General features: G+C 59.9%; 1 protein-coding gene across 1 annotated transcript; it reads left to right on the plus strand.

Annotated features, from left to right (window-relative positions):
- Positions 1-398: 398 nt before the first annotated feature.
- CASTOR2 (cytosolic arginine sensor for mTORC1 subunit 2) lies at positions 399-19,140 on the plus strand (the record flags this gene model as incomplete). The annotated part of the gene is made up of 8 exons (XM_049639379.1): positions 399-483; positions 11,285-11,478; positions 11,873-12,005; positions 12,493-12,616; positions 13,394-13,504; positions 13,901-13,983; positions 17,323-17,417; positions 17,497-19,140. Coding segments are annotated over 8 exons (891 nt in total), but the record flags the coding sequence as incomplete, so codon positions are not given.
- Positions 19,141-25,887: the final 6,747 nt, after the last annotated feature.

The raw sequence follows: 25,887 nt of genomic DNA on the forward strand, positions 1-25,887 counted from the left end.
CAATGAAGAAAAGTACCGTAAAGGCTGGGCTGTCGGTTGGGTGACGTGACTTGGGTGTGGGATGACCGTGGGAACTCCCGAGTTGGTGGGGGATTGGGGGTGGGGGTTGGGGGGGACAGCGGTGGAGGCTTAGATGTCAGAACGTGGGGGGGCCTACAGAAGGCACTTCACCCACCTGCTCCCTGCCAGAGCCCCCCTTCGGCTTCTTCCCCTGGGAAAGAGTGGGATCTAAGCCCCTTCAGCTGTAGTAGGGCAACCTAGCGGCTGGCTCAGGGGTCCCCAAAGATTGGGGGGTGAGAGGGGACCACCAGCCTCTCCAGGCCCCCCTGAGGCCTCGTGAGTCGGAAATGGAGGGTCTTGGCAGGGGGGACTAACACCGTGTCCTCTGTCTGTCTGTCCGTCCGCCATCCAGGTGCAAGTTCTTCAGTCTGACCGAGACGCCCGAGGATTACACCATCATTGTTGACGAGGAGGGCTTCTTAGGTGAGTGCTTCCACCACTGGCGCTCGGCCGGACAGTGGCCTGCACTCCGTGCTGGCTGCCCGCCGCCTTATTTCTGCCCCTCCACCTCCTTACTTTTTGCCCGCCTCCTTATTTCTGCCTCCCCTCCGCCTTCCTAGCGGTGGGTTAGAGAGTCAGCAGGGGGTCTGTTTTCTTCTCTCCCTGTGCCCTGGCTGATCCCCTCCGTTTCCGCTTGTGAGACTCCCCCGGGAAAGGTGACGGCAGAGCTAAAAGGGTCAATAAAGACAGTGCTTACCCAGCTGGGAACTGAAGCTACCAAGAAGGCACCCGGGGCTTGTTTTCTTGAGCACCTGCTGTTGGGCGAGGGGCTTTAAAATGTCCTCAGTCCTTGTTCGCTTTGGAGGAAGCCCTGATTATCTTCCTTTTGTGATTTTCCTTTCCGTTGTTCCGTTTTTCAGATTGAGATATCATTCATGTATCACAAAGTCCACCGTTTTATTTTAGTTTTGAATTTTTTTAATGTTTATTTATTTTTGAGAGACAGACAGAGTGCACACGGATGGGCAGAGAGGGAGACACAGAATCCGGAGCAGGCTCCAGGCTCTGAGCTGTCAGCACGGAGCCTGACGTGGAGCTTGAACTCACAAACTGTGAGATCATGACCTGAGCCGAAGTCAGTCGCTTAACCAACCGAGCCACCCACGCTCCCCATAAAGTCCACCATTTGAAAGTGTCCAGTTCTGTGGTTTTTGAAATGCACGGGGTTGTGCAGAACATTCCAGAACATTTTCATCACCCCAAAAAGAAACCTCGTACCTGTTAGTATCACTCCCCCTTCTCCCCTTCCCCCGTGTCCTTTTGGTTTCATCAGTAAGGTTTTTATTATGTTTGTCCTGCTCTTAAGCTCAAAGCTCCTGGAGCAGAGGGGACGTCACAGGCCCAGGCTCACCAGCCACCAGCTGGGCTCCCCCCAGAGCAGACGTTCCTTCCAAGCCCCTCAGTTCTGTTCCTCAAAGCATGCAGAGAACACAGCAAATTCAGAGTTTTTATAAAACCCCTATTCCGCCCCAAAGACAACTCCTGGTCACTTTTTTTTTTTTTTTTTTTTAACGTTTATTTATTTTTGAGAGGCAGAGACAGAGTGTAAGCAGGGGAGGGGCAGAGAGAGAGGGAGACAGAGAATCCGAAACAGGCTCCAGGCTCTGAGCTGTCAGCACAGAGCCCCACGTGGGGCTCGAACCCATGAACCGCGAGATCATGACCTGAGCCGAAGTAAGGTAACATTTCCTGTGATAGCCCAGCCTCTCACCGTGCACGTCGTGGTGGACGGGGCCTGCCTCCTCACCGGGTCCCCAGCGGTTAGCATCCAAGTTGTTTCCTTGTTCTCTAGTGATAAATTTGTGAACTCCTGAAATGTGTAACATACATTCTTATCTGGGCTGGCTCCTTAAATGGGGTCTGAGACGTGGTGTTTGTGGGGTCACAAGTCAACCATCTGTGTGGTTCTCGATGCAAGCTGAAGGGCGGCCGAACGAGACCGTCCTCACTGGTGAGCACGCGAAACCCTGGGGGAGCGGATACGGCCCCCACCCGCTCTGTCATCGTTACACGCCCCTGCCCGGGGCACCTAGCCAAGGTTGGGGGGCTGCACCCAGCCCCCCCATATCTAAAGGCGCACGGTTTCCCTCCCTCCGAGGGGATAGCTGCCCGGCCACAGCAGGGACAGGACAGGCCCTACGGGAGGCCCTGCCCCATCATCAAAGTTATCTAGCTAGTCATTCATTCATTCATCCGTTGACTCACTCATTCACTCAGCAGATAGTTTCTGAGCCTGCGGGCCGCGAACGAGAACTTTTGCCTTGACCACAAAGCGCGGTCCCGTGAAGAGTGACTGCCTGGGCAACCCGAAGCCATCTGCATTTCTGCGTGGGGACGCGTGCCCTTGTGCGGGAGCACTGAGGAGCGCCCCGGAGTATCTCTTCTCCAGGATCAGATGCCCTGTCTGGTCCATCTCCCCGGACGAGACTGACTGTCTCCATTGTGAGGCAGCAAAGGAGGCATCGCGGGGAGCGGGGAGCCGGGGAGCCGGGCTTTGCAGGCCCTGGGAGCCCACGTGTGCAGGAATTGTCAGTAACCGGGGCGGGAGGTATCCCGCAGCTAAAGGGCCGCCTGCTCGGAGCCCCCCCGGCCCCCTCCTCTGGATTGCAGGAGGCAGCATTTACTGAGCACCTGCTGTGTGCCGCATCTCGCTGGGCCCTGGAGGGGTAGCCGGGGGTGGGAAACACCACCTCTGACCCCATGAGCCTCAGGGCCTGCCAGCTAATGACACCGTTCTCGTGGTCGGTGCCGTGCAGGGAGGGTGTGGGTGCCGTAACGGCATGTCGCAGAACATACCCTGCTGTGCAGGAGACCCCCTGGGAGGGGCCCTCGAAATAGGAAGCAAGATAAGCCGAGAGCGGATACATGTGCTCCCTGAATCAACATATACTGCCTTATTTCACTGCCCCACTGGGGCTGCTATCTGTTGACGTTGTGCCTAATAAGCCCTGGGAAGGACTCTTTTTTTTTTTTTTTTTTTTTTCACGCAAGGCTTGGAACGGGATATAGCATTTTAAAAAAAATTTTCAAGTTTATTTATTTTGAGAGAGAGAAAGAGAGAGCAGGGGAGGGGCAGAGAGAGGGAGAGAGAGAACATCCCAAGCTCTGTCAGCGCAAAGCTTGATGCGGGGCTCGAACCCACAAACTGCGAGATCATGACCTAAGCTGAAGTCAGGAGTCGGATGCTAAACCGACTGAGCCACCCAGGCGCCCCGGGAAAGACTTTTCTTACCTTCGTTTTATAGATCAGGAAAGTGAAACACAGAAATGTGTGTAACCTGCCCAAGATCTCACCGTTGGTGTCCTCTCTGGATGCCTCCAACGGCCAGGCCCTGGGCAGGGGAGGTCAGAAGCGCAGGAATCCAGCCTTTGCCCCTCAGGTCTCGGGAGGACAGAAACACAGGAACCAGAATGACAGCATCAGTGGAGAGTGGCGCCCAGCTTAGCGGGCAGAAGTGCAGTCCAAGAGGACTTCCTTGAGGAGGCAGGGCCTGAGGCAGACCCAAGGAAATGAGTAAAGAGCTACCCAGTGGAACCTATGCGGTTGGGGTTGGGGACACTTCCAGAGTGGAGGGTTGCTTGGCACTCTCAGGGAACTGAGGTCACTGGGCACATGAACAGGGGAAGGAAGCGGGACGAGTGAGACCAGGAGAGGCAGAGGCAAGGGGGAGCCCGTGAAGGGTGTTGCCTGAACTCGAAGGGCTTGCCCGCAGAGAACCGAGTGGGGAGGCTGGTACAGCGAGGACAGAGCAGGAATCGAGAAAGATTCCAGATCAGAATTTACCTGGGACTTTCCTGAGCTCCACTGCTGACCGGCACAGAGCCTCACGTTTTGGGTCTGGAAGAAGTAGTGAGTCTTCTTCAGGATGTCCCTTTCTTGGGGGGGGGGGGGGCTCTGAAGAGGAGACTTTGGGGGAGCTCGTGTAGTCAGGGAAGGCTTCCCGGAGGAGGCAGTTTTTTGCTGCCCTTGATGGGCTGAGGAGGGAGAGAGCATGTCCGGTAGGCGTCTATGAGTAAGTACAGGAGAAGAAGCAGAAACCAGGTGAGCCTGGTTTCACCTCTTCTAAAACAGAGGTGAGCAAGGTAAATTTGCACCTTGTTCCGCAGACAGTAGGGAGCCACTGAAGATTGTTGAGCTGCAAGAGAGTCATTACTGAGGCTGGATTCAGGTAGAGGCAGCTGGGTGAGTGTACGGGAGGGGAGTGTGAGGTGGGGGCCTCCCTGGGAAGTGTAGAAGCAGGCTTTGTCCAAATTGAGGTCTTGAGACCCTAACTGGCCCAGGGAGGGGATCACCCACCACCCTGAAGCCCTGAGGTTCCCCGGAGCCAGTAACAATCGCCTGGCTTCTCCCCCAAACCTTTTCCAGTGGCAGGGAAGTAACAATAGCAAAGGGCTCATCTGCTCAGTCTTCAAGTCAGGGGAAGGTGGGACCTGGGACAGGTTTGAATTATTCACCCAGCAGGGGCTGGGAGGAGGGGCCCAGCCTCTGGCCACCCTTAACTCTGTGACTTCCAGGTAGGGGGTCTTGCTTCCAGGCTGCAATTCCTGGCCAGCAAACCAGGCTTCTTGGTCATCCATTATTGCCCAAGAAGAATCTAGAAACATCGTGTGCCTCTAATGAAGTGTGCTGTCTCCTGCACTCATGTTCTAGACCTCTGGGGTGAGGGGGGGGGGGGGGGGGGGGATACACAAAGCCAGACTCCTGTTCACCTGCACAGCCTTCCTGTTATGAGCTCAGTGGAGACGCCTCACCTCATGGGCTCGTTCCAGTGGTTAAGAGCAAAGACCCGTTTTACAAGTGAGGAAACATCACTGTGCGTGATGGATGGGGTGCGGATTTGAAGCAGGAAATGCCTTTGCGACGGTCCGGGCAGAATTAAGGAAAGTACTCTGACAAAGTGGTATGGGGGTTCCAACAACCGAGGTCAGGAGCAGCTGCTGAGAAGGGGGTGGGGTGGCAGGCAGTGGGGGAAGGCTCTTAGAGGCAGGATCTGGGGGAGGGGAGGGGAGGGGCGGAGGGAGCCACACGGTTCCACCTTCTTGCCCAAGCTCTGGGAGGCTTCTCTTCAGAAAGGGAGTTTGGTCTGTGGCCACCTCCGTGGGACACCTGGCTGTGCCAGCTGTGCAAACACTGCTTGCCCCCCAAAGGCCTCCCGTGGCCTCTGTTAGCATCAGCCAGGGAGCCTTGGTGACTGTTCACTGGCGTGGAACTTTCACGGTTGGGAACCGGCCGCCCTTTGCAGTTCACTTGCACGCAACATGAAGAATCTTGGAGGGGGTGGGGACAGGACGTCAACCAGACAGCTCTTCGTTTAATGTGGAGATTGAGAGTTGGCTCAACTGGATGCTGTCCGTCTGGGTGGCAAACAGAAGCAGGAAGCGTGTGTGGGGTTCGATCTTTTACATATTGAATGAGCACTTACTATGTGCGGTGCAAGGTGTTCTTGGGGACCCAAAATGACAGTCCCTGCCCTGACTTCTGGGTAGTGGGCAGAATCTTAGGTTTGCAGTTTCAGAGGGGCCCGGGGGTAATTGGGCTCCCCATCACGGGCCCCCACAAAGTCCCCGTATCCGAACGTGTGATCCGTTGCACAGTGGCGAGGGGCGAGCTCAGGGGCCGCGATCGGTCCAAAGGTGGAGCAGGAAAGTCATTGAAAAGCAACCCCTGGCCTCACCCTGGGCTGAGACGGGAAAGACCCAGGTTCGTGTCCAGCTCTGCCACTTTCGCTGCTTATGATTCTGGACGAGCTGCTTCATCCCAAACCCGGGATCACCCTTCCCTTCCAGAAGGCGCGCACGTGGCCATACTATGCACCTGTGCTCCATAGGCATCAGGGAGTCGCCGTGTCTACCTTGCACGTCCACAGGGGCGGAGAGGGCTGTGCCCGCCAGAGCTCTGAGCTCCTAGCTTGTCATTTACCATTTCAGTAAGCGGAGGGCAAAGTGGTGCCCCCAGCGGGGGTCGCCTCTCCAGGAAGTCCAAGTCCGTCCGGTTCTTATTGTTCCCCTAAAGCTGATCCTCCCAGGGAGCACTGGGGGGACAGTGCCCATGTGCATGTGTAGTGGCCTCCTACTCACTCCCCCTCCGCCCCTGCCTCGCATGAAGTAACACCCCGGAGCTGAGATTGCGTTTGCCAGGGATGGGGAGAGAGGCAGGGAGAGCAATGAGGGAGGGGGAGGGGTGGGCCTTTGAGTGCCTGCCCCCTGCAGGGTCCTGGCCATTCCCGTGACACCCCAGTTCCCACCCACCCTCCGACCTCCCTCTAGGGCCGCCTTGTGGCAGATCTCTTCCTGGGAGAGCTCCACGGTCTACACCCCCGTGCTGGCCCACAGTGGCTATGCTTCCTGTCTTTATTCCACCCAGTATAGTCTCCTGCTCATTCCCCGATACCAAGTAGCCTTCCAAGGCATGCCTCCCTTCTCTTTACGTTTTGGCAGTTTTCAGACCCGCACCGCAGCTGAGAGCCCACTACGGTAACCGCCCCCGTACCCTCCCCCTGGAAGGGGGACTCCCCACCTGTTAACCTTTGAAGACCATTGCCCTCTCCCTCCTTCCGGTAAACACACGCGCACGCATTTATCGTTTGCTGAACCATCCGAAGGACAGCTCACCCCTAACCACCTGAGCACCTGTCATTTGATAATAAGAGCCCCGTCCTGTTCATCGCGCCCGCAGAATGAGACACTCCTTCCGTCTCTAACATCAGTTTTCAGACAGCTACCCAAAGATACGTTGTGTAGCTGGAAAATGTGCTTTTTAACCGGACGTGCAGCGTTCTGTGGCCGATGAGCCGTGGTCCGTCCGCCTGGGTCTTCATTTGAAATCCCTTTGGGTTGAAGCCTCACCCGTGAGTCTGTCGTCGCCCCGCGTGTCAACTGCTCCTTCCCAGGGAAGCCGCACAGTGAGAACACTCTCGTTATGTTTTGCCCGACTGCCGTCCAGAAACCATCGAAACTACCACCAGCAATGTACTAACAAAGTCTCTGGCATGTGGTGAGGGCTCGGATGCCAGACGCTTAGCTAAGCGCTTGATGGGGATTATCTCATTTAATCCTCGAAGCATCTTCTGGACCTGATCCTGATTTCATCATTCTGTGTTTGAAAACTTAAGAAACCGAGGGGGCGTTGACTTTGTGCCCAGAGTCGTATCGGCAGGATTAAACCCTCCCGTCTGACCCCAGGACTCTTGACCCTGCTGCAGGCAGGGGAGGTAGCAGCTGTGTAGCACGGGGGACCGCGGGTCCTACAGCCGGAACAGGGGAGTCCTGGGGACGTGGGGGTATGGTGAACAGCGCAGGGGGCGCTCTACCCAGCAACAGAACCGCCCCACTTTGTGGCTGGGGGTGACAAGACCAGTTAACCTCCTCCACCACGGAGCGTGTTCAGCTCTGAGTGGCTATTTTTAGGGTCTGGTACTATGTGCAGTGACAGAAATAATCCATTTCGGTCTTGGAATGGGTCCACTGTTCCTCTAGGGAAGGGCAAGCTTCCTGCCTCCTGGTCAGCCTCCTGGAAGCTCATCCCCACGGCCCCAGAATGGCAGCTCGGGCACCCTGAAGCTTGGCCCCGGGGTGAGGCTGGGGCCCGGACAGGCCTGCCTTCCCTCTCCCCTAGAATGCCAGGGCAGTGCTCTGAGGTCCCGGGGGCGGGAAGCAGCAAACAACTGTGGTTTCCAGATGCTTCTGCTCCCCTGGCAAAGCTCGCCCTTTTGGAAGTATGGTGACCACCGGTCTGAAACTGACCACCGTCAGTGGGTTCTGTCCGGGGCCGAGAGCCAGGAGCGGGGGCCCTGAGGCTGGGAGCAGGGCGGGCAGACCCAGACTGGCCAACGGTTGGATTGGCCTGAAATCCTGTGTTCCCACCCCCCCCCCCACGCCCCCCTTTGCAGCCTCAGGCCTGGGCTTCTCTCCCCGGGACTCCTCCAAACCTGCCGAGAAAGACTCCCCAGAGCAGAGCCTTGGCCGCACCAGCACCCCTTAGCCATGCACACGCCCAGCGGTTCACCGACGATGTGCCTTCCCCGCTGTATCTGCAGCAGCTCCCTGGCAACCTCCCCTGGGCAGGGTGGAGCCAGGGTTTGGGGTTTGTCACTGTCCGAGAGCCCGAAGCCTGTGTCCTCTGCCCTCCTCCCACCTACTCTCGGGAGACCCCCCCACCGTGCCCCGCTGGAATGCGGAACTTGGGTCCGCGGGGCAGAGGAGCTCCCACCTGCACGGTGAAGGCCTCGCGGGGTCCACGGAGACCACATGAAGGCGACGCCTGGGTGTGGGACTCATGGTGTCCCAATTGGAGCCCCTGCTGGCCCAATGCCTCCACTTTACAGTCCTGGAGCTAAGCCTTGGGGGGGTGGGGGGCTGGGGGGGGCTTCCCTGATACTCCAGGGTGGGCTGGTGGCCAAGGTGGGTCTGGAAGGCATTCCATGGTGCCAGAATGAGATTGCCCTGCCATTTACTACCCAGTGATCTTGGGGTCCGTCAGCTTCCCTCTCTGGGCCTCAGTTTCTGGCCCTGTGAAATGGGAGCGGGGGCCGACTTTTCAGCCTATTGTGCGTCCGTAAGTAGATGAACAGCGTTCAGACAGCATCCCTGATTCGCCGATGTCTGGGCCCCTCTTCGGAGCCCCCTCCCTTATTGGGGACCTGGTCCTTCTTCCTGGTCCGTGCCCAGAGCAGAGCATGAGGTCTGTTTCCTAGTCGGACCTGGGTTTGAATCCTGGCTCTTACGCGTCTGGTGCGTCCACAAGCAGATGGGCATCGGTCCCCACTGGTGGATTGTAAATTCAGAGAAGTTGGCCGGCTCTGGGAATCGTCTTTGTGGGAGTGGCATCGGCTGCCCCGGGGCCTTTGCCCGATCCTGGGAAGGTGGATACAAGCAAGGGATGATGTCGGAGGCCACCCCCCACCTCGGGTCTGGCAGGGTGATGGAGCGGAAGTTGGGGGATGGGGGGCGGGAAACAGGGGAGGTCGGGGGGTGGGAACTGTGCGGCCTGGACAGAGTAAAGCTGCCACCGCCCCTCATCCACTCGTCTCACACCTCCGCGGGCTGGGCGCTGAGCCTGGCGGAGAATGAAGCCGACCGGGGCCAGTGCCCCGGTGAGGGTGACGCCCCGGGGACTCGCACCCCCTGCCCGGGACGGTAACCACTCACCGTGTGCAGCCATCAGAATTGAAATGCACCAAAATTAAATAAAACTCACAGTCTGTTTTCTTCGCTTGCACCAGCCGTATCTCTTCTGGTGGGAATGGCGACCGTCTGGGGGCAGCGCAGGTGTAGCCCCCCTCCGTCCTTGCACAGAGCTCCCCCGGACAGCACTCACTGAGGAGAGGACTTTGGCTTTTCTTCGAAGGATGTGGGAAGCCGCTGGGTGCTTTCGGGTTGTGAGCAGCTTGGAATGGGCAGGCAGAGGGTGGCTTTGCCAAAGCTGACGCGGCCTCGTGTTAGCATGCGGCAACATGAGTGAGCCTTCCGGAATTTTCCGGAGAAGGCTTCAGGGGTTCTGCCCTAATGAAAAGGGACACTTAAGATTTTTCATCGCCAAATATATTACAATGGTGCCTGAGATGGCTGGCCACCGTCGGGGCCCCGCGACTCACAGGGTGGACTATCGGGACGCCCCAGCCCCGGGGGGCTCTCAGTGCTGCCCCTTAGAATTTCAGAACTGAGCTCCTGGTTCTGGGGAGCATGGTTCCTCTGGAGGTCTGTCCTGGGGCTCTCTCTCTTCTGACCCCCCACGTAACAGACTAAAAGTGTCTCCCGACTCGTGATTTCAGCTCAGGTCATGATCTCAAAGCTCGTGAGTTCGAGCCCCACGTCGGGCTCTCTGCTGTCAGCACAGAGCTTGCTTCGGATCCTCTGTCTCCCTCTCTCTCTCTCCACCCCTGCCCCTCCCCCAAGATAAAACCATTTAAAAAGCCTTTCCTCCTGCTCTTCCTCCCAGACTTTCCCCTTTTTGTGGGAAGCCGCCTCCCTCTCCAGCCAGCCTGGCCAGCACGGTCCTTTCTCAGCAGCAGGACCAATGGGCTCACTAGCCTGTGGTTACCATGGCAACCGGAGCTGGGCAGGTGGGAGTCCAGGTGGGGCCTCACTCGGTTTCCCCTCCTTGGAAGCCGTCTTGCCCGAGGCCAGCTTCCTAGGGTAGCACTGTCCTCCTCACTGTCATCCAGACAGCCCCCCTGATTCCCCGGTGGCTGAGCCCCTCTTCCGGTCTCCCGCCCTGACTGAGGACCTGGCCCTTCTTCCGGGTCAGTGCCCAGAACGGAGCGGGAGGTTTGTTTCCTAGTCGGACCTGGGTTTGAATCCTGGCTCTCACTCGCTAAGGGATCTCGGGCGGTCGCCAGCCCCCTCGGCGCTCTGGTGCGCCACGCCTACAGTGGCAATGACAGTCCTGGTACAGGGTGTGTCTGAGCAGACGCCTGTGATGCGCAGAGAGCCCCGTGTGCAGCCCGCGTCGCACTCTGTAGCCGTGCGTTGGAGACACGTGCACCTGCGTGTACCCGCGTCCTGTGGGCCAGGCTCCAGTCCTGAGTCTCAGAGTGCTCTTCTGCGGGACCGGCTAGGACAGGTGAACATTTGGATTCCGGGGGTTTGTGAGCTGGTCGGTGATTACCGCCACTCTGACCCTCCCGGTGCTCACCCCCAGGAGCCCTGGGCTGTCTGGAGGGACTCGGGTGGCATCCTTAGGAACCCTCCTGGAGCTCTGTGTTCTTCCAAGACGCAAGTCTGATAGAAGCAGGGAGAGAAATCCTGGGGGCCCCCCGCCCTGGCGCTGGCCCCCTCTCTACCTCCGGCCCCCTAGGAGGGTCCCAGGAACCCAGTATGAAAACCACAGGGCCCATTCCACCAGTATGAGGGTGGTGATGGCAGCCCGACTCTGGAGCGAGAACTGGAAATAACAAAGTCACTACTGACTGCTGGACACCATCGTTGGTATGAGTATCATGGCGGAGGACATGGAGGCCCAGCCCCATAAGGCACTTGTCACCGAGGTTCCTGCCCTGCTGAGCTGCCTGGCGCATGTCTGCTCGGTGCTCCCGGCCCGGGACCCCGGATCCCATCCTCCTTTGACAGACAAGGGCACCGAGGCCCAGAGGGCGGGGCTGGCCGGGGTCACACAGCCACCCCCGTCCCTGCAGCCCTGCCCTGCCCTGCCCCCCGCCCCCCTCCGCGGGACCTGGGACCCAGCAGTCACAGGCCTGCCTTCCGTGTCCTCCCTTCCTTCCCCCAGAGCTGCCCTCCTCGGAGCACCTGAGCGTGGCAGGCGCCACCTGGCTGGCCCTGAACGTGGTGTCGGGCGGGGGTGGCTTCTCCGGCTCCCAGCCCATCGGCGTGACCAAGATTGCCAAGTCAGTCATCGCCCCGCTGGCCGACCAGAACATCTCCGTGTTCATGCTGTCTACGTACCAGACAGACTTCATCCTGGTGAGCCGGGGCCCCGCCCGCCGGAGCCGTGGGTGGGGTGGTCCACAGTGGTCCCCGGCCCCATCCCGTGATCCGCTCACAGAGACGTCAGGGGTGCCTGGGGGTCATTGGTCAGGGGTCAGCACCACCCAGGTGGGGCTTCGGGGCCCTGCCCGGCCCCACACACCACCTGCCTTTCGCAAGCCATGCTTGCTTTGACCCGGGGGCCAGGAAGTAAGGGGCACAGACCTGCACCTCCCGGCCCTCCGTGCGGTGTCCTCTGCCCTGCATCCTCCCAGCTGCCCCTGGGGAGGCGCACGCACCCGGTTCCAGGCTCCCATCCCCCCCCCCCCCCGAGGGTTGCAGGAGGGTCAGGGGCCACGGGACACTCACATCCTTGAGTCCCCGCCCCCAGGTGCGTGAACGGGACCTGCCCTTCGTCACGCACACCTTGTCGTCAGAGTTCACCATCCTGCGGGTCGTCAATGGCGAGACGGTAGCAGCCGAGAATCTCGGCATCACCAATGGCTTCGTGAAACCCAAGATGGGTGAGTTGGGGCGGGGGGGTGCCCTACAGGGGAGACCCCGAGACGTTACCAGGTCCCACCCCAGAGCGGCCCCAGAGCGGAGCGTACATTAAGCACCAGACGTAACACAGCATAACAATCCTGGTCAGACATTGCTGTCAAGGGTTAGCAAGGAGGGGAGACACGGACACAGCCGGCGATGGCCAGAGGCCACTCCTCACCCACTCAGGGTATCAGGGCAGACCTCCCAGAGGCAGTGACTCTTAAACTGAAGCTTGGGGCACAAGTAGGAGCTCAGCCAAGTGGTGGAGGTTGGAAAGGGCATTCCAGGCAGACAGCAGGGCATGTGCAAAGACCCGGGGGTCTGGAGGTGAGCCTAGAGAATCAGGAGAGCTGTGGGTGATATTGGAGGCTACAGAAGGGACAAGGGCCAGGTCTCCTCCACCTTCCCGGGCCCTCCTGCCCGATGCTGCTCTTCCCTGAGCACCTGATGTCTTTGCTCTCCCAGTCCAGAGGCCTGTCATCCACCCTCTGTCCAGCCCAAGCAACAGGTTCTGTGTCACCAGCCTGGACCCTGACACGCTGCCTGCGGTCGCCACACTCCTCATGGACGTCATGTTCTACTCCAACGGGTACGGCCCCCTTGGGCATGAGAGGCTACAGAGGTATCAGGGGGATGGACATGACTCTGCCTGGGAGCCCCAGTCCGAGGAGGGAGACACAGACCTGCCCTGAAAGCTGGTCTGGTGGCGGAGGTGGAGGGGGTGCATCACGGCTCTACCCAAAAGGCCCGCTCCAAGAGGGGAGACATTCTTCCTGGAGAACCCCGAAACTGGGGGAAGCCCCAAGTGCACATGTGCATGTAATGAACACCCCACTGTCGTCCCCTGAGGTCCAAGGGCAAGAGCCCAGTCAGTCGAGGAGCCAGGATGTTGGGATTTTTCGTTCAGCAGACAATAGGCTTTGCATTTTTCCTCAGAGCGGATTTTAAGTTTAGGCCAACGCTGAGTGGGGTGGGACCAGGGGCCAGTGAGCTGGCAGTGACCACAGCCTGTGCCCTGAGACTGGGATCGGTGCAGGGACAGAGGACGCTGCTAAGGAAGGGACACGTGTAGTCTGCACTCGGGGCCTGCCGGGTCTCCGGCACTGCGAAGTGTGGTGCACACCTCGGTGAACGCCGTGGGCTCATCTGTATCTCACCGATGACGAGACTGCGGGGGGCGGGGGGCGGGGGGCACAAGTTCAGGGTCACCCAGCAGGGCGGGGTCAGGGCCAAGTCCTGGGGCTTTCCCGGGCTTCCCAGCACTGTGTGCCGAGGCCTGTGGGCAGGCAGGCGGGCCGGGTGGGGGTCCTGGTGCAGCGGGGGCCCACTGCCCCCCCTCACCAGCGCCCCCTCCCCGGCCCCCCAGAGTGAAGGACCCCATGGCCGCCGGTGAGGACTGCGGCCACATCCGCTTCTTCTCCTTCTCCCTCATTGAGGGCTACATCTCCCTGGTGATGGACGTGCAGACCCAGCAGAGGTGAGTCGGGCCCAGGGTGGTCTGGCTCCGTGGTGGGTGCCCTTCGTACCTAGTGGGTGCTCAGCACAGCCCTGCCTCGTGGGTGAGCTGGGCCCATCTTTCAGATGACAGCAGCTCAGAGAGACGAAGGCCTGGGGCCGTCCGGGCGCTCCCCGTCTCTGGGGCCGAGGCTGGGGATGGCATCCCTCGTGCAAATTGGCTAAGGGGGGCATTTGTTCCAAAGCCCGCTCCCAGCCTCGCCCTCCCCTTCTGCCCCGATGAGGAGGGCACGGAGAGGGGGTCCTTGACACCCTGGAGCTCCCGAGCCCCCTCGCTGTGGCCCCGCATCAGTGCCCCGAGGGCCGGCCAAGGGACCACGACCAACGTCAGCCTCTGGGGTTTTCTCTCTTTGTTAAGGTTCCCTAGTAATTTGTTGTTCACGAGTGCGTCCGGAGAGCTCTGGAAGATGGTGCGGATCGGAGGACAGCCCCTGGGATTTGGTGAGTCCCGTGGGGCTCCACACCGGTGGGGGGGGGGGTGGGGGGGTGGGCCTAGCATCGCCGACCTCCGTCTGGGGTCCCTCACCCTGCGGTGCAGATGGGGAGCCTGAGGCTTGCCGAGCCGAGGTCCCCACCGCCACGGGCCCTTGACCGGCGAGCGACAGGAGGCACGGGCCTGCAGAGGACGGGAGGAGCTCCTTCCACCCAAGCGCCCTTGTTTTTAAGCCACTCGTTAGCCCCATCTGCTCACAGGTGGTGGCTGCTGTTGTTTCGATGAGTTTCCCTCGTGTAGATCAATACAGTTGCCGAACAGTCTCCCAGTAAGACTCCGGACACCCCCCCCCCCGAATATCTCACCCTTCCTGTTCTCTCCTCCGTAACCACGACAAACTGATCCCATGGGAAGAAATCCCCAGTGATTCCCCACGACTCCGTCTAGACTCGGTTTCCACAACGGCCCAAACAGTGTCTTTGGGCAGATAGTGTTTTCCTTGAGCATTTTACAAGGGGCCACAGGGCTCAGGGCCCTCGGTAGGTAGCAGGGCCACGTGGCACCGATCTGCCCGGTACTGGGTGGGGCCTGCTGGCCCCATTACCAGGGATGCAGCCATCAGAAAGGATTTCTTTAGGCTGGACTCGCTAGATGCCAGAGCTTGAACCCGGGAGAGGCTGTCAGTAAGTTACAGGGCAGTCGTTTCTGGGAGCATCCTCGGCCAGCCCTGAGCACTGATTTCCCACAGATGGAGTGAAGAATGTTCCAGATAAAGCTCAGACTGCTCCAGGGGCCATCGTGTCAGCCCTGGGCGCTCAGTTCCCGGGACAGGAGATGGAGGTGGCAGGGCATTTTGACCTGAGGGCGAAGGGTCAGTGAGGGAGCCATGTCCTGCCTCCTGCCTCACCCGCCTCTGGGTGAGCCTGCAGGTGGACAGTAACTAGCAGGACGGGACAGGTCTCCCCACCCCCACCTCCCACCCCAGCTCTGCTCACATCAAGGCCAAAGCCAGAGCCATGCTGGGGGCGGGACAGTAGGCTGTTCTCTGGAGTGCTGGGAAATGAACACTGATGGCTCCTGGTCCGACCCTGGGACCCACAGCCTGCCTCTCAGGACCTCCTTCTCCACAGACCCCAGCCTTTCTCCCGCCTACTTGTGCAGGGTCATGGGGATGTGGAGATGAGCCCTGGGCTGGAAGAAAGCGGCGAGACCGCAGGCAGGCTGCTTAACCTCTGAGCCTCGGTTTCCTACTACGTAAGATAAGGATGACCGTAGATGCTGCGTCCGAGTGGCGAAGCAGGCTGCATGTGCTGTCACCGTCACATGGAAGGACCGGGTGATTGGAGAAGGGTCAGGAAGGGAGGGCTTCCCGGTGAAGGTGACTGGTGGGTATTCACCCGGCCGCGGGGAGGAGAGGGCAGTAGCAGCAGAGGGAGGTATTACGTGACACCCAGGTGGCTCCCGGCGGCCGTGCCCAGGGTGCAGAGTCCAGAGGTAGAGAGGGTGAGCTGCTCAGGTCACCACAGGCAGCGCGGCCAAGGCCAGACCGAAGGGCCTGTCACTATTTCTTCCTGAAGGTGGAGGCGTCCGGCAGAGCTCGGGCGGGCAAAGCGGGGGCCGCCGGGGGGTCACCAGGAGACTCAGGCCAGAAGCAGGAGGACACGCGTGTCGGCTCGCCTTTCAGCCCCCAGCTCTGGCTCCGAGTTGATCGAAATAGACCGCGTAGAATACAAAAACAGAAAGTCCAAATAAAGAAGAGATACAGAGGGGATGGGTGGGTGAAACCCAAAACATCTCTCCATCGGCAAACGTCTGCACGTCGCCGTGAGGCTGTTTTCGTCTGCGCGGCCCCGCGGGCGGGCAGCCAGGGGAAAGGGTGTGTGTAAGAATCGGCCGCGGAAGCTGGGTCTGCCTGCCTTCCCGGGACGCCGCGGGGTTCGAAGCCATGCTTCCAGCTATAAATAGCCCCGCAAGAAAAATAGCTTCCCGAGAATCCAAAGGATTCTAGACCGGCAGATCCCATATGTTTTCGAGCGTGGTTTGGAGTAAACACGTTTTGTAATCCTAACCCCACGCGCGCACACGCACACAGCCCAGATTGCATTTGCACAAAACCGTACTCGCTCAAGCTCTGCGCTGCGCCATTTGGTCTTTTCCTTTGCCGTCGCATCATTTTGTAAAATGCTGGCCACCGGCCTCCTAGGTGGGTGTCACGGATGGGTCCCAGCCCACGGTTGGAAAGGCGTCGTTCTAGACTCTAATCTCCCGCCTCCGTCTCTATCGGGATCGTTGCGTCTGGAGCTAAAGGGTCTTGGATACAACCAGTCTCCACCGCTTGGTGGCAGAGGGTCACCAGATGTGCAGGCCCCAGGCCTGTACAGCCACCAAAAGGGCCTTCGGGTCCAGCCAGGAGCCCCCCGGCGGGCCAAGCGAAAAGCAGGAGTTTGAGAAGCCTAGCGGGTCGCCACACGGGTCCAGGGCTGGGCTGACAAGATCAGGAGCCGGGGCCAGGGAGTGAGGGGGCAGAGGGGAGGCTGGATGGGGTGATAATGGGGATGGGGATGGGGATGGGGATAATGGAGGCTGGATGGGGTGTTGCAGTGGTGCAGCCGGGGCTGTTTCCCAGGCTTCAGCCTCAGAGTCACGGGGGGAACTGGTGACCCGATCTGGCCTCTCCCACCCAGTCGGGGACAGTGTTGGGAAAAATGTACCATTGTCAAAATCTGAACAGTGGCTTTGGGAGAAACCACCTGAAAACTTTGAGTGGGTTTTGTTGGTGACTCAGAGTGGTCCTCGCGCCCTGGAGGTCTTCCTGTAGGAGGCAGCCTTGAATGGTGCCTTCAAAACAGACAGGATGCTGGAGGCGAGGGACTTTGCAGAAGTCCCGTTCGGGCCCCAAACAAATGCCTGGCACCGCCCTTAGGACAGGCAGAGGTCACTCATTACCCGGTGGGGACTCCCAACGGGGAAGGTTACGCTCAGAGAGAGGAAGTGACTGGACCACTCTGGCTAGAAGAGAGTCAGACGTCGACAGGAGAGAGGGCGTGGACCCATGTCCTCCCGTCAGCCACAGCTCCATCTCGGAGAACTCGAAAGGTGGCGGGGAAGGAGGCCTGGAAACAGGACCGAAGCCGGACAGAGCTGGGCCGTGAGGAGCCCCACAGAGGAGAGCTCATTGCTGGCCAGGGACATCCGAGAAGGCTCCCGGACGGAGGGGCCTTGCGCTAAGGTTTCAGGGCGAGGGGCAGGAGCGCTTAGATACTGCGGGTGCGTGGCAGGCGCTGTCAGCAGAGCAGGGTGGAAGGCTGGCCGAGGAGGCTGAGCGTGGTCCCCACCTCTGTCCCCAGATGAGTGTGGCATCGTGGCCCAGATCTCCGAGCCCCTGGCTGCCGCAGACATCCCCGCCTACTACATCAGTACTTTCAAGTTCGACCACGCGCTGGTGAGTGTCGAGGGCGAGGGGGCGAGGGATGCCAGTCCGGGGCTCATGGCTACTTGCCCCCCCTTCCTGCCCCCTGCAGGTACCAGAAGAAAACATCAACGCCGTCATCGGCGCCCTGAAAGTCAGCCAAGCAGAGAAGCATTAGGAGGGCCTCTTCCACTCCTCCCTGTCTGCCCCCCGAGGCCTGGGCCAGGCCCCTCCCCCGAAGATTCTTCTCACAGTATTTCTCACGGACTGGAAAATCGGCCCCGGGGGCCCCCAAGACAGGGCCTCAGGGAGACACCCCCTGATTGCTCACCCTGCCAGGCCTGGGGCCCAAGCCAAGGCCTCCCCATGCCCTCCTGCCTTCCTGGAGCCCCCAGACCCTCCAGAGAACCCCCCCCCTCCCCCCAGCCGCTCCTCCTCCCCACCACCCCTACTCCAGAAAATGATGTCTGAGGCCCAGGGAGTTTGCGAGCCGACCCGCCTTCCCCTCTGGCCTGGCCCGCGGTGGGGGGGGGGGGGGGGGGGGGGGGGGACAGATGCCGAAGGAAGCAGGCCCCCTCCTACGAGACAATGGGGTTCTGATTCTCGTGTCATCCTGGGGAGCTGGCCGAGCGGAGCCGAGTCCACGGAGACCGGGGAGGCCCCCGTGAGGACCTGAGGCTGGATGTTGTGGCCGCTGGTCTCCGGTTCCGTCAGCTCCGGGCTGGTTCCCGCAGAGTGGAGGCCAGTGGGCGGCCCTCGGGTCACGTGCTGGGGAGGCTCCGACAAGCAGGGGTGGGGCCCTGATCTGGGGAGGACCCAGGCCACCCAGAATTTCACCTGCCATCCACAGGGCCCGCGCCCCGACTCCCAGCAAGACTGCCAAGGGGGCCCTGTCCACACCCTCCCCGCCATAAGCACTCACTCCTGGGGGTGGTTCCCAGGAGCCCCACCAGCCTGGGGCACGAGCTCCTGTCCCCGCTGCTTTCCCTGGACCCTCCTTGGGCAGGCGGAGCCTTGGTTTCCCCGAAGCGGGGGGCATCCCCAGCATTTTGGACCTGGGGTTCCTTGGGTCACCCTCACCCCCCAGCAGTTGACTAGACCAGCACAGGGCTCCCCGTTATCCTGCCCCCTCCCCTGCCCCACTTTTGGGGGGATGTGGAAGGCCTCTGCCCCCAACTCACCTGCCTGCCCGCCCCTCAGCTGGGGCCTGTGGCATTCATGAGTACTTGACCTGGGGGGCAGCTTATCTGAGCCTTAATAGAGAAAACTATACCGTACGTTTTAGTTTCTTATTTAATGTATTCGCGCCCAGGCTGTGGTCGGCGGCAGTTTCAGGGGACAGGGGGCGACGCCTGCTGAGTTCTGTTGGGGGACCCAGAGGCTCAGGGTCCTTTGGCCGACGCCCTGTGGCTCCAGGGACAAGCTTGGGAGTCTGTAGGCGTCACAGAGGTATCAGCCCTTTCTCTGGAGCCACGGGGCAGGGGACAGCCAGGTGGCAGGCCGACCAGGGCGAATGGGGGTGAGCCCCAAGGCGGCCCCTCCCTCCCTGGTGCTCCTTCTCAGGCGACAGCTGCCTTGCGCTGTCCCTGAGAGGCTCAGAGGAGAAAGGAGGGTCTCTCTGGTGAAGGGCTTGTGTGAGCCCCACTGCCCTGTTCTCCCAGCGTCGGGGGACCCTCTGAGCCCGGGACGCCCACCAGATCCTTAAAGATGCTCAGGGCCCAAGCCCTGATGAGGAACCCACTTTTTTTTTTTTTTTAAGTTCATTCATGTTGCACAAAACTCTTAAAACAACCAAAACGTGTCCATCTGTTTGCTGGCTCCAAAACGGGGTGGGGGGTGGCCGAGCGGGCAGGAAAGCACCTGAGACCCCGAGTCCCCTTTCTCTCCCTGGAAGGCCTTGATTCTCCGTGGCGCGCCTCTCCAGACTCCTTCCCCGTCGGGTCCCCTGATGATGTCACTCCTCCACGCTCCCCCCCCCCCCCCCCCCCCCCGAGCAAATGTGTCGGCCCCGTGACCCCAGAAACGTGTGCTCCCCAGGCCCACCCCCCCCCAGGACGTATCTATTGTACACACTTATAAATACCTGTGTTTTATGTTGATATAGATATATACTGTAAATAGCATATATACTTGAGCAATATATATGTTAATATATACTGTGTGAGCACACACGCGTGTGTGCACAGTACGTGGATCACAGACCCCGCTGTGTGTGCACGTGTGTGGGCGTGGGGGCCTCCTCCCGCCGCGTCTGCCGTGCACGCGGGCACGTTTTGAGCCACCGTATATTTTTAATTCAAGTATATAGGCAATACATTATTCGAGAAGCCCTGACTTGAGAGGGAAAAAAAAACCAGCAGCCCGGGAGCGGAGCCCCAAGACTCCCTCCCCCAGTCTCCCTTGAAAGCTGGATTCGGCCCCTGCCTGCACCCCCGTTTCCATGGTCAAGGCCCCCGGGCACCCTTGTTTTATCTGGGGGACGGTGGTATGGAGGGAGGAGTGTTGGAATTTCTCGCTCTTGAGCAGAAAGGCCCTGTGACCGTTGCTCTTTGCCCAAAGACCTGGGCAGGTAGGTGGTCCCGCCCTGCTTTCCAGCCTGGGCCCCCCTCCCCTCCCCTCCCCTCCCTTCCCCTCCCCTTCCCTTCCCCCTGGCTGACTGCTTACCTGGTCCTTTTCACCGGCAAGCTGAGAAACTTCGGCTTCTTTTCTCAGGCCTCTTCCTGGACACTGGCCCCGTCTAGTCAACAAAAGGACCGAGGCCCTTGACCTTGTGTCCAGGGGGGGGGCTGGGGCGAGGGCTGGGCTCTCCAGCCGCTTGGGTGTGTTGGCGGCCATCTGGGCCTGGGCCCCGAGCTGCCGTCTGGATCTTCCCGTTCCCTGGGCTCCCCTCTTGCTGTGCCCGTGACGAGCATAGTCAGGGATTTGGTCACCATGGCAGTTTGGGAGGGAAGAGTGCCCCACGTTTGCTGGGTGCGGGGGGCTCTCCAGACCCACCAGAGTGGCCTGAGGGATGTGCCATCGGGGCGGAGGGTGTCTTGGCTCTGGCCGGTGGGGCACATGGCAGGGGCAGGAAAACGGGGTTCCTGAGTGAGGCTGCCGAGAGGTAGGGGTGAGTGGTGGCCCCAACCTGCCTCCTGGGCTCCGGGTGTGTATGTCTTTGCCTCTGTGCCACTCCGCGGTAAGAAAAGCTTGCACCAGCTTAAGGCCACCCTCACCCCTCACCTGCCCCGTCCCTGCACACTAAAGAGAGGAGGCGGAGAGACGGGAAGGCACAACCACCCCCTTCTCCCTCACTCCCGGTTACAAAAATCTCTGTGTCTCAACCCTCAGCATGGGCTCCTCTGGTTTCCAAGAAACGCCTTCCTCCCTCTGTACCCCTTCCTCCGTGACGGGCTCCAGAGACCAGGGCACACATCCAAGCTGGAAAAGTGTGCAGACTTCCCCTCCCCAGGATTTGGGGGGTCCAGAGCGGCCCAAACACCAGCATCCTCCCCCTGCCTCCCACTCCAGGCCACAGGCCCCTGGTGGGAAGGAAAGGAGCCAGGTGACCCAGAGCTGCCCGCCATGGCCTCCCCCATCAGACAGCGTGGCCCTGGTGACCAGCGTGGTGTCCAGAAGAAGATGCGTGGTCTGGCGAAGCTTGTCCCCTGTGAGATGATAGAGGACGGCGGAGAAGGTTCTGGGTTGATGGGTAGGGTGAGGCCCCTATCCCAAGCCAAGGGCACCATTTGCCTGATAGTCAAAGATGAGGCTGTTAGAGGAGTCTTGTTCCCACCCTAGGCTGCCTTTGTGGGCCTCTGGACTGGACTTGGGGACAACTTGGGTTCCCAGCCAGGGTTAAGAGGGACCTTGAGGACCTCTCAAATGATAGCCAAGCACTCCTGTGCTCTGTGACCTAGAAATGTTTGGTACCACTTTCTGAGTGAACACTGAGTAGGGGGTAGGAAGAAACCCCCCAGTATGTCCATGCCCCCCTGTGCGCCAGGAGCAGCCAGTCACGGCTGTCACAGACGCTGGGAAATGGACCTGTTGTGTGGCTGGCTTGGTGAGCAGAGCTTGAGGGGCAAGGATAACGGAGTCTCCCCCCTCAACCCCAAAGACCAGAGCTTTGGCTTCTCGGGTTTCCCAGACGCTATGCTGAGGGAGGTGCTGGGCCTGGAGGGGGCGGTAGCCCTCCCTACAAAGAGGCCGCCAGAGGGGAGCCAACCAGGATGGCCGCTTGGTGGTCAACCCAGCAGAGGGTGGGCTTGGGGAGAGAGGCCCGGGTTGAGGGCAGTTGACTCCTACTCTAGCTAGTCCCTTTTCCTGTATCTCAGAGCCCATCCCAGCTCTTTTTCTTGCTTTCATTTTCAAAGTACAGGTAGCAAAAGGGCAAGCTTAACTGTCTCTTACTCCTTAGACCCTGGGGAGAAAGCCACAGGGTGGGCCGTGGCCTTCAGCTTTGACATCCACGACCTCCCGTGAAGCCTGCTCTCTTGAGAAGGCGAAGGCAAGGCGGGAGCTGTTGGCTGAGGCAGCCTGCCATCCTTGGGGCCGATGGTGCCAGGAGTGGCCCGGGTCAGAGGGAGAAAGAAGCCTGTGGCCTGGACCGCGGCATCCGTGGTGGGGAGGGAGTTTGAGGCTCTCGGAACAAGGTGGGGAAAGGCTGGGAGTCAGGACAGTGTCGTGAGTTCGGCCGCATGTGTGTGTGTACATACACGTGGGGGTGTGCACGCCCTGTGTCCTACACATCGGCGTGTGTGCAAAGCCCACATCCGAGCCAAGGGCCTGGCTCGTTCAGTATTTTGAGGCCTCAAGGGCATTCTTACCCGGGGGCTGCCTGTAGAGTTGATAGGGTGTGGGGGACAGGGATGTCCCCAGCAGGGGCTCTGCTGTGCCCCACAGACCCCTGGCGGCCCACGCAGCCCATGCAGCCAGCCCCAAGGGGCTAGACCTGCCGGGCCAGCTCTTCAGGAGCGCCCAGCCCTGAAGACAGTATTCACGGGGAGACGGGTAGGGTGCCGGTGCCCCTTGCCTACCGGGGGCTCGTCTGCAAAGAGCGTCCAGTGAAGTCGGGGACCAGGGTGGGGAGTGCGGTTGGTGGTGGATGAAAAACGGGCCAAATTCGTGTCCCAAGAGCGAGGTCAAGCCCAGTGCGTTTTCCTGTCCTCTGCCTCAGTTTACCTATTCAGAAAATGGTCCAGGGAGAACTGAGCAGGGTTGGCTCCAAAACTGGGCGGGGTGGAGGTGGGGAGAGGGCAGGGGGCTGACAACAAACAAAATCCCAAGTCCTTCTCTTGCTCTATGCCAAAATTATTTCCGTTATCCTGAGATGGGGGTGCGTGGATGTTGGGTGCATGATGGGGCTCCGAGGGGCCTCTGCCCTGCCCAGGGCCTCGCCTCGGGGGGTCCGGCCCTCACCTGGCAATGCCCCGGGTCACCAGCAGCAGCAGTGGCACTTAGATCTGTCCCGGGGCCTGGGCGAGGGGGGAGCACTGGGTGACCCTACGCCCCGGGGGCCCTCACGCTTACTCTTTTTTCTTGAAGAAACACAAAACCCTCGAGATTCATGTACTGTATGACGGAGAGAAAAAAAGTACCTAATGTTCCCCCCAAAAAAAGACAGTATATTTTGTACTTTGTAAAGTGTTAATTAAAATGGACAAAAAAATGGGTGGTGGCTGACGGCTGTGTGATTCGGGGCTGACCCGGGACCACGTCTGCTATCTTTCCCTTCTCTGCCACGGTCGGGAGCGGGGGTGGGTGGAGGACAGGCCGGGGGTGCTGGGAGGAGGGAGAACAAGGCTTCCAGCCCAACACCCAGAGTCTTCTCGAGAGAGGAGACGTGCCCCAGAGCGAGAGGCGCCGAATTGGTTGCCTGGTGCTGCGTAACGAGTGGCCCCCAAACTTAGCAGCTTGGAAAATGACTGTTTGCGCCTGGCGGTTTCTGTGGGTTAGGAATCCGGGAGCAGTCTGAGCAGTTCTGGCCCAGAGCCCCTCGCGAGGCTGCAGTCGTCTGAAGTCTTGGCCGAGGGACCCGAGGATCTGCTTCCAAGGCGGTTTGTTCACACAGCCGGCAGGTTGGGCCCGGCTACTGGCAGGAAGCCTGTTCCTCTCCGCGTGGGCCCCCCCCCCGCGGGGTTGCTCGAGTCTCCTCGCAGTAGGGTGCCTGGCCTCGCCCAGAGCAAGGGATTCGAGGGCCAAGGGAGAAGCCAGAATGGTTTTTTTCTTCCCAGGCCTCAGAATTCACACACCACCGCCGAGCGCCATGCCGTCATCCTACAGCCCAGCTCGGATTGGACACAGGCCGAGGCCGCTCAGGGGTGTGAGAGCCGGCAGGTCGGGGGCTCGGGGGCCATCCTGGAGACGGGCCACTACACCCGCCATTCCTTCCCAGACCTCTGGCAGAGGTGGGGCCGGGGGGCGGGGGGGTCATGGAGGACAGGGCTTCTTCCCCAAGCCTGGGGCCCTGCTGTGGACGTCACACCCCCGGGAAGGGTTGCTCGGACAAGATACCCTGGAGGCAAGAGGGAGGGCACCTGCCCAGCGCCCCTCCCATGGGCCTCTGGTGTCTGGCTCCTTGCTGCCTTGGTAGGTGGGCATTGGGGCTGCCTGGGCACAGAAGAGATCCTGGAATCTCTGGCATTTTCCGTGGAAGGCAGGTGTGAGCAGGGTGGGGCTGAAGGCCTAGGTCTGCGCTTGGCCCCACCCACCGACCCCCACGCCCACCCCACCTCACCCCTGCCCCTGGAGATGGACGGGCTTGGCGCAGGGGGGCTGGAGCACTCTTACCACCCTGAGCTCCAGGAAGTTCTGTTGCCCTGAAGGCTTTTCCCTCTGGGGTCTGCAGGCTGAGCGCCCTCTCAGGCCTTCAGATGACGCATCAGAGCCAGGACCTCCACGGGGACCCAACTGCCCAGTGCCGGGAGGGTCAGGAACGAGGGGACGGAAGCGGAGAGCCTGGCACAGAAGACGACTGTGGAGAGGGCCTGGCGTGTGGCTGACGCAATCCGACCAGCCAGGCAGACCAAGCCCCACCGAGGGCGTCCCTTACAAGTGCCGTGGTCGCGGTGTCCAAGATGGAGGTAGTTACCGGATCCGAATCTGGGGTGGGAGGCTTCAAACCACTCGACGGACCCTGCCCAGCACCATCACTTCCTGCCCCCGAACGCCACCGGGGGGACCCCCGGCATGACCGTGGCCTTCTGGGACACTCCCCCTCTGTAAACCGGCGGGTGCTTTAAGATACGTAGTTCAGGGAGGACAGATTTCTGTGCTTCACCGCTGGGGCGACACGGTACGCGGCCCCACCATGAGTTTTGGGAAGGAAGGTGACAAAGCATTTTCAATTTGTCTCTCAAGTTTATGGGAAACCTTTGCCGTAAAGCTTAAGAACTGGTTCTCCACAGAGAAGAGGAGGTAAGCACGAGCCCGACAGGGGTCCCAGGGCCGCTCCCCCGGATGCAACCTGGCTGGTTCCTGCAGCCTCTGGCCACACACAGCAAGGACTCCTGCTTAAAGAAGTGACCGTTCCACGTTATTTTTTTTTTTTAAGACTTTATTTTTGCAGCACCTGGGTCAGCTGAGCGTCCGACTCTTGATCTTGGCTCAGGTCACGATCCCAGGGTCGGGCTCCATGCTGGGCTTGGAACCTGCTCGGGATTCTTTCTCTCTCTCTCTGCCCCTCTCCCCCACTCTTTCCAAAATAAAAAAAAAAAAAATTTTTTTTAAACGTTTATTTTTGAGAGAGACAGAGACAGAGCGTGAGTGGCGGAGGGGCAGAGAGAGAGGGAGACAGAGAATCCGAAGCAGGTTCCAGGCTCTGAGCTCTCAGTACAGAGCCTGATGTGGGTCTCGAACTCACGAACCACAAGATCATGACCTGAGCCGAAGCTGGACGCCTAACCGACGGAGCCGCCCAGGCGCCCCCATAAAGATTTTATTTTTAAGTAATCTCTACACCCAATGTGGAGCTCGAACCTACAACCCAAAGATCGAGAATCTCCCGCTCCGAACCAGCCAGGCACCCCAAACATTCCACTTTAGACCGCAAAGCGCCCCACATCGCCAGCCCCCTTCCCCTGCTTTTTCTCCACAGCCCGCATAACCGTCTGACCGTATTTTCCATTTTGCCTGTTTACGGTGTTCCGCCTCCTAGAAGTCAGCTTCGTGACACCTGCTCGAGGGGCCCTTGGCCCCAAGTGACCCAGTGTGCTACACGAGCCTGGCATACAGGGGCTGACAGGAAGCATTTGTTGAGTGAATGGACAAAAGGAAGGGGGTGCAGCCACTGAGCTCCCCGGGTTGTGGCACGATTATCAATTATTTCAGATTTCGTCGTTTTCTCCCCACTGAACTGTGGGAGGACACCCTGTTCAGAAAAATTGCCTTCAGGCAGGACTGTCCCCTAAAGTTATTTGTCACTGGCTTCTAGCTGTCTCTTTGTCCAAAGCCCGGCTTTGGAAAGCTAATCTCTAACTGATCAGGTAAAGTGAAAATAAAAGACTTCTTCAGTGCTCAAAAA

Source organism: Panthera uncia, chromosome E3 (assembly GCF_023721935.1).
Source record: "Panthera uncia isolate 11264 chromosome E3, Puncia_PCG_1.0, whole genome shotgun sequence".
Taxonomy (NCBI): domain Eukaryota; kingdom Metazoa; phylum Chordata; class Mammalia; order Carnivora; family Felidae; genus Panthera; species Panthera uncia.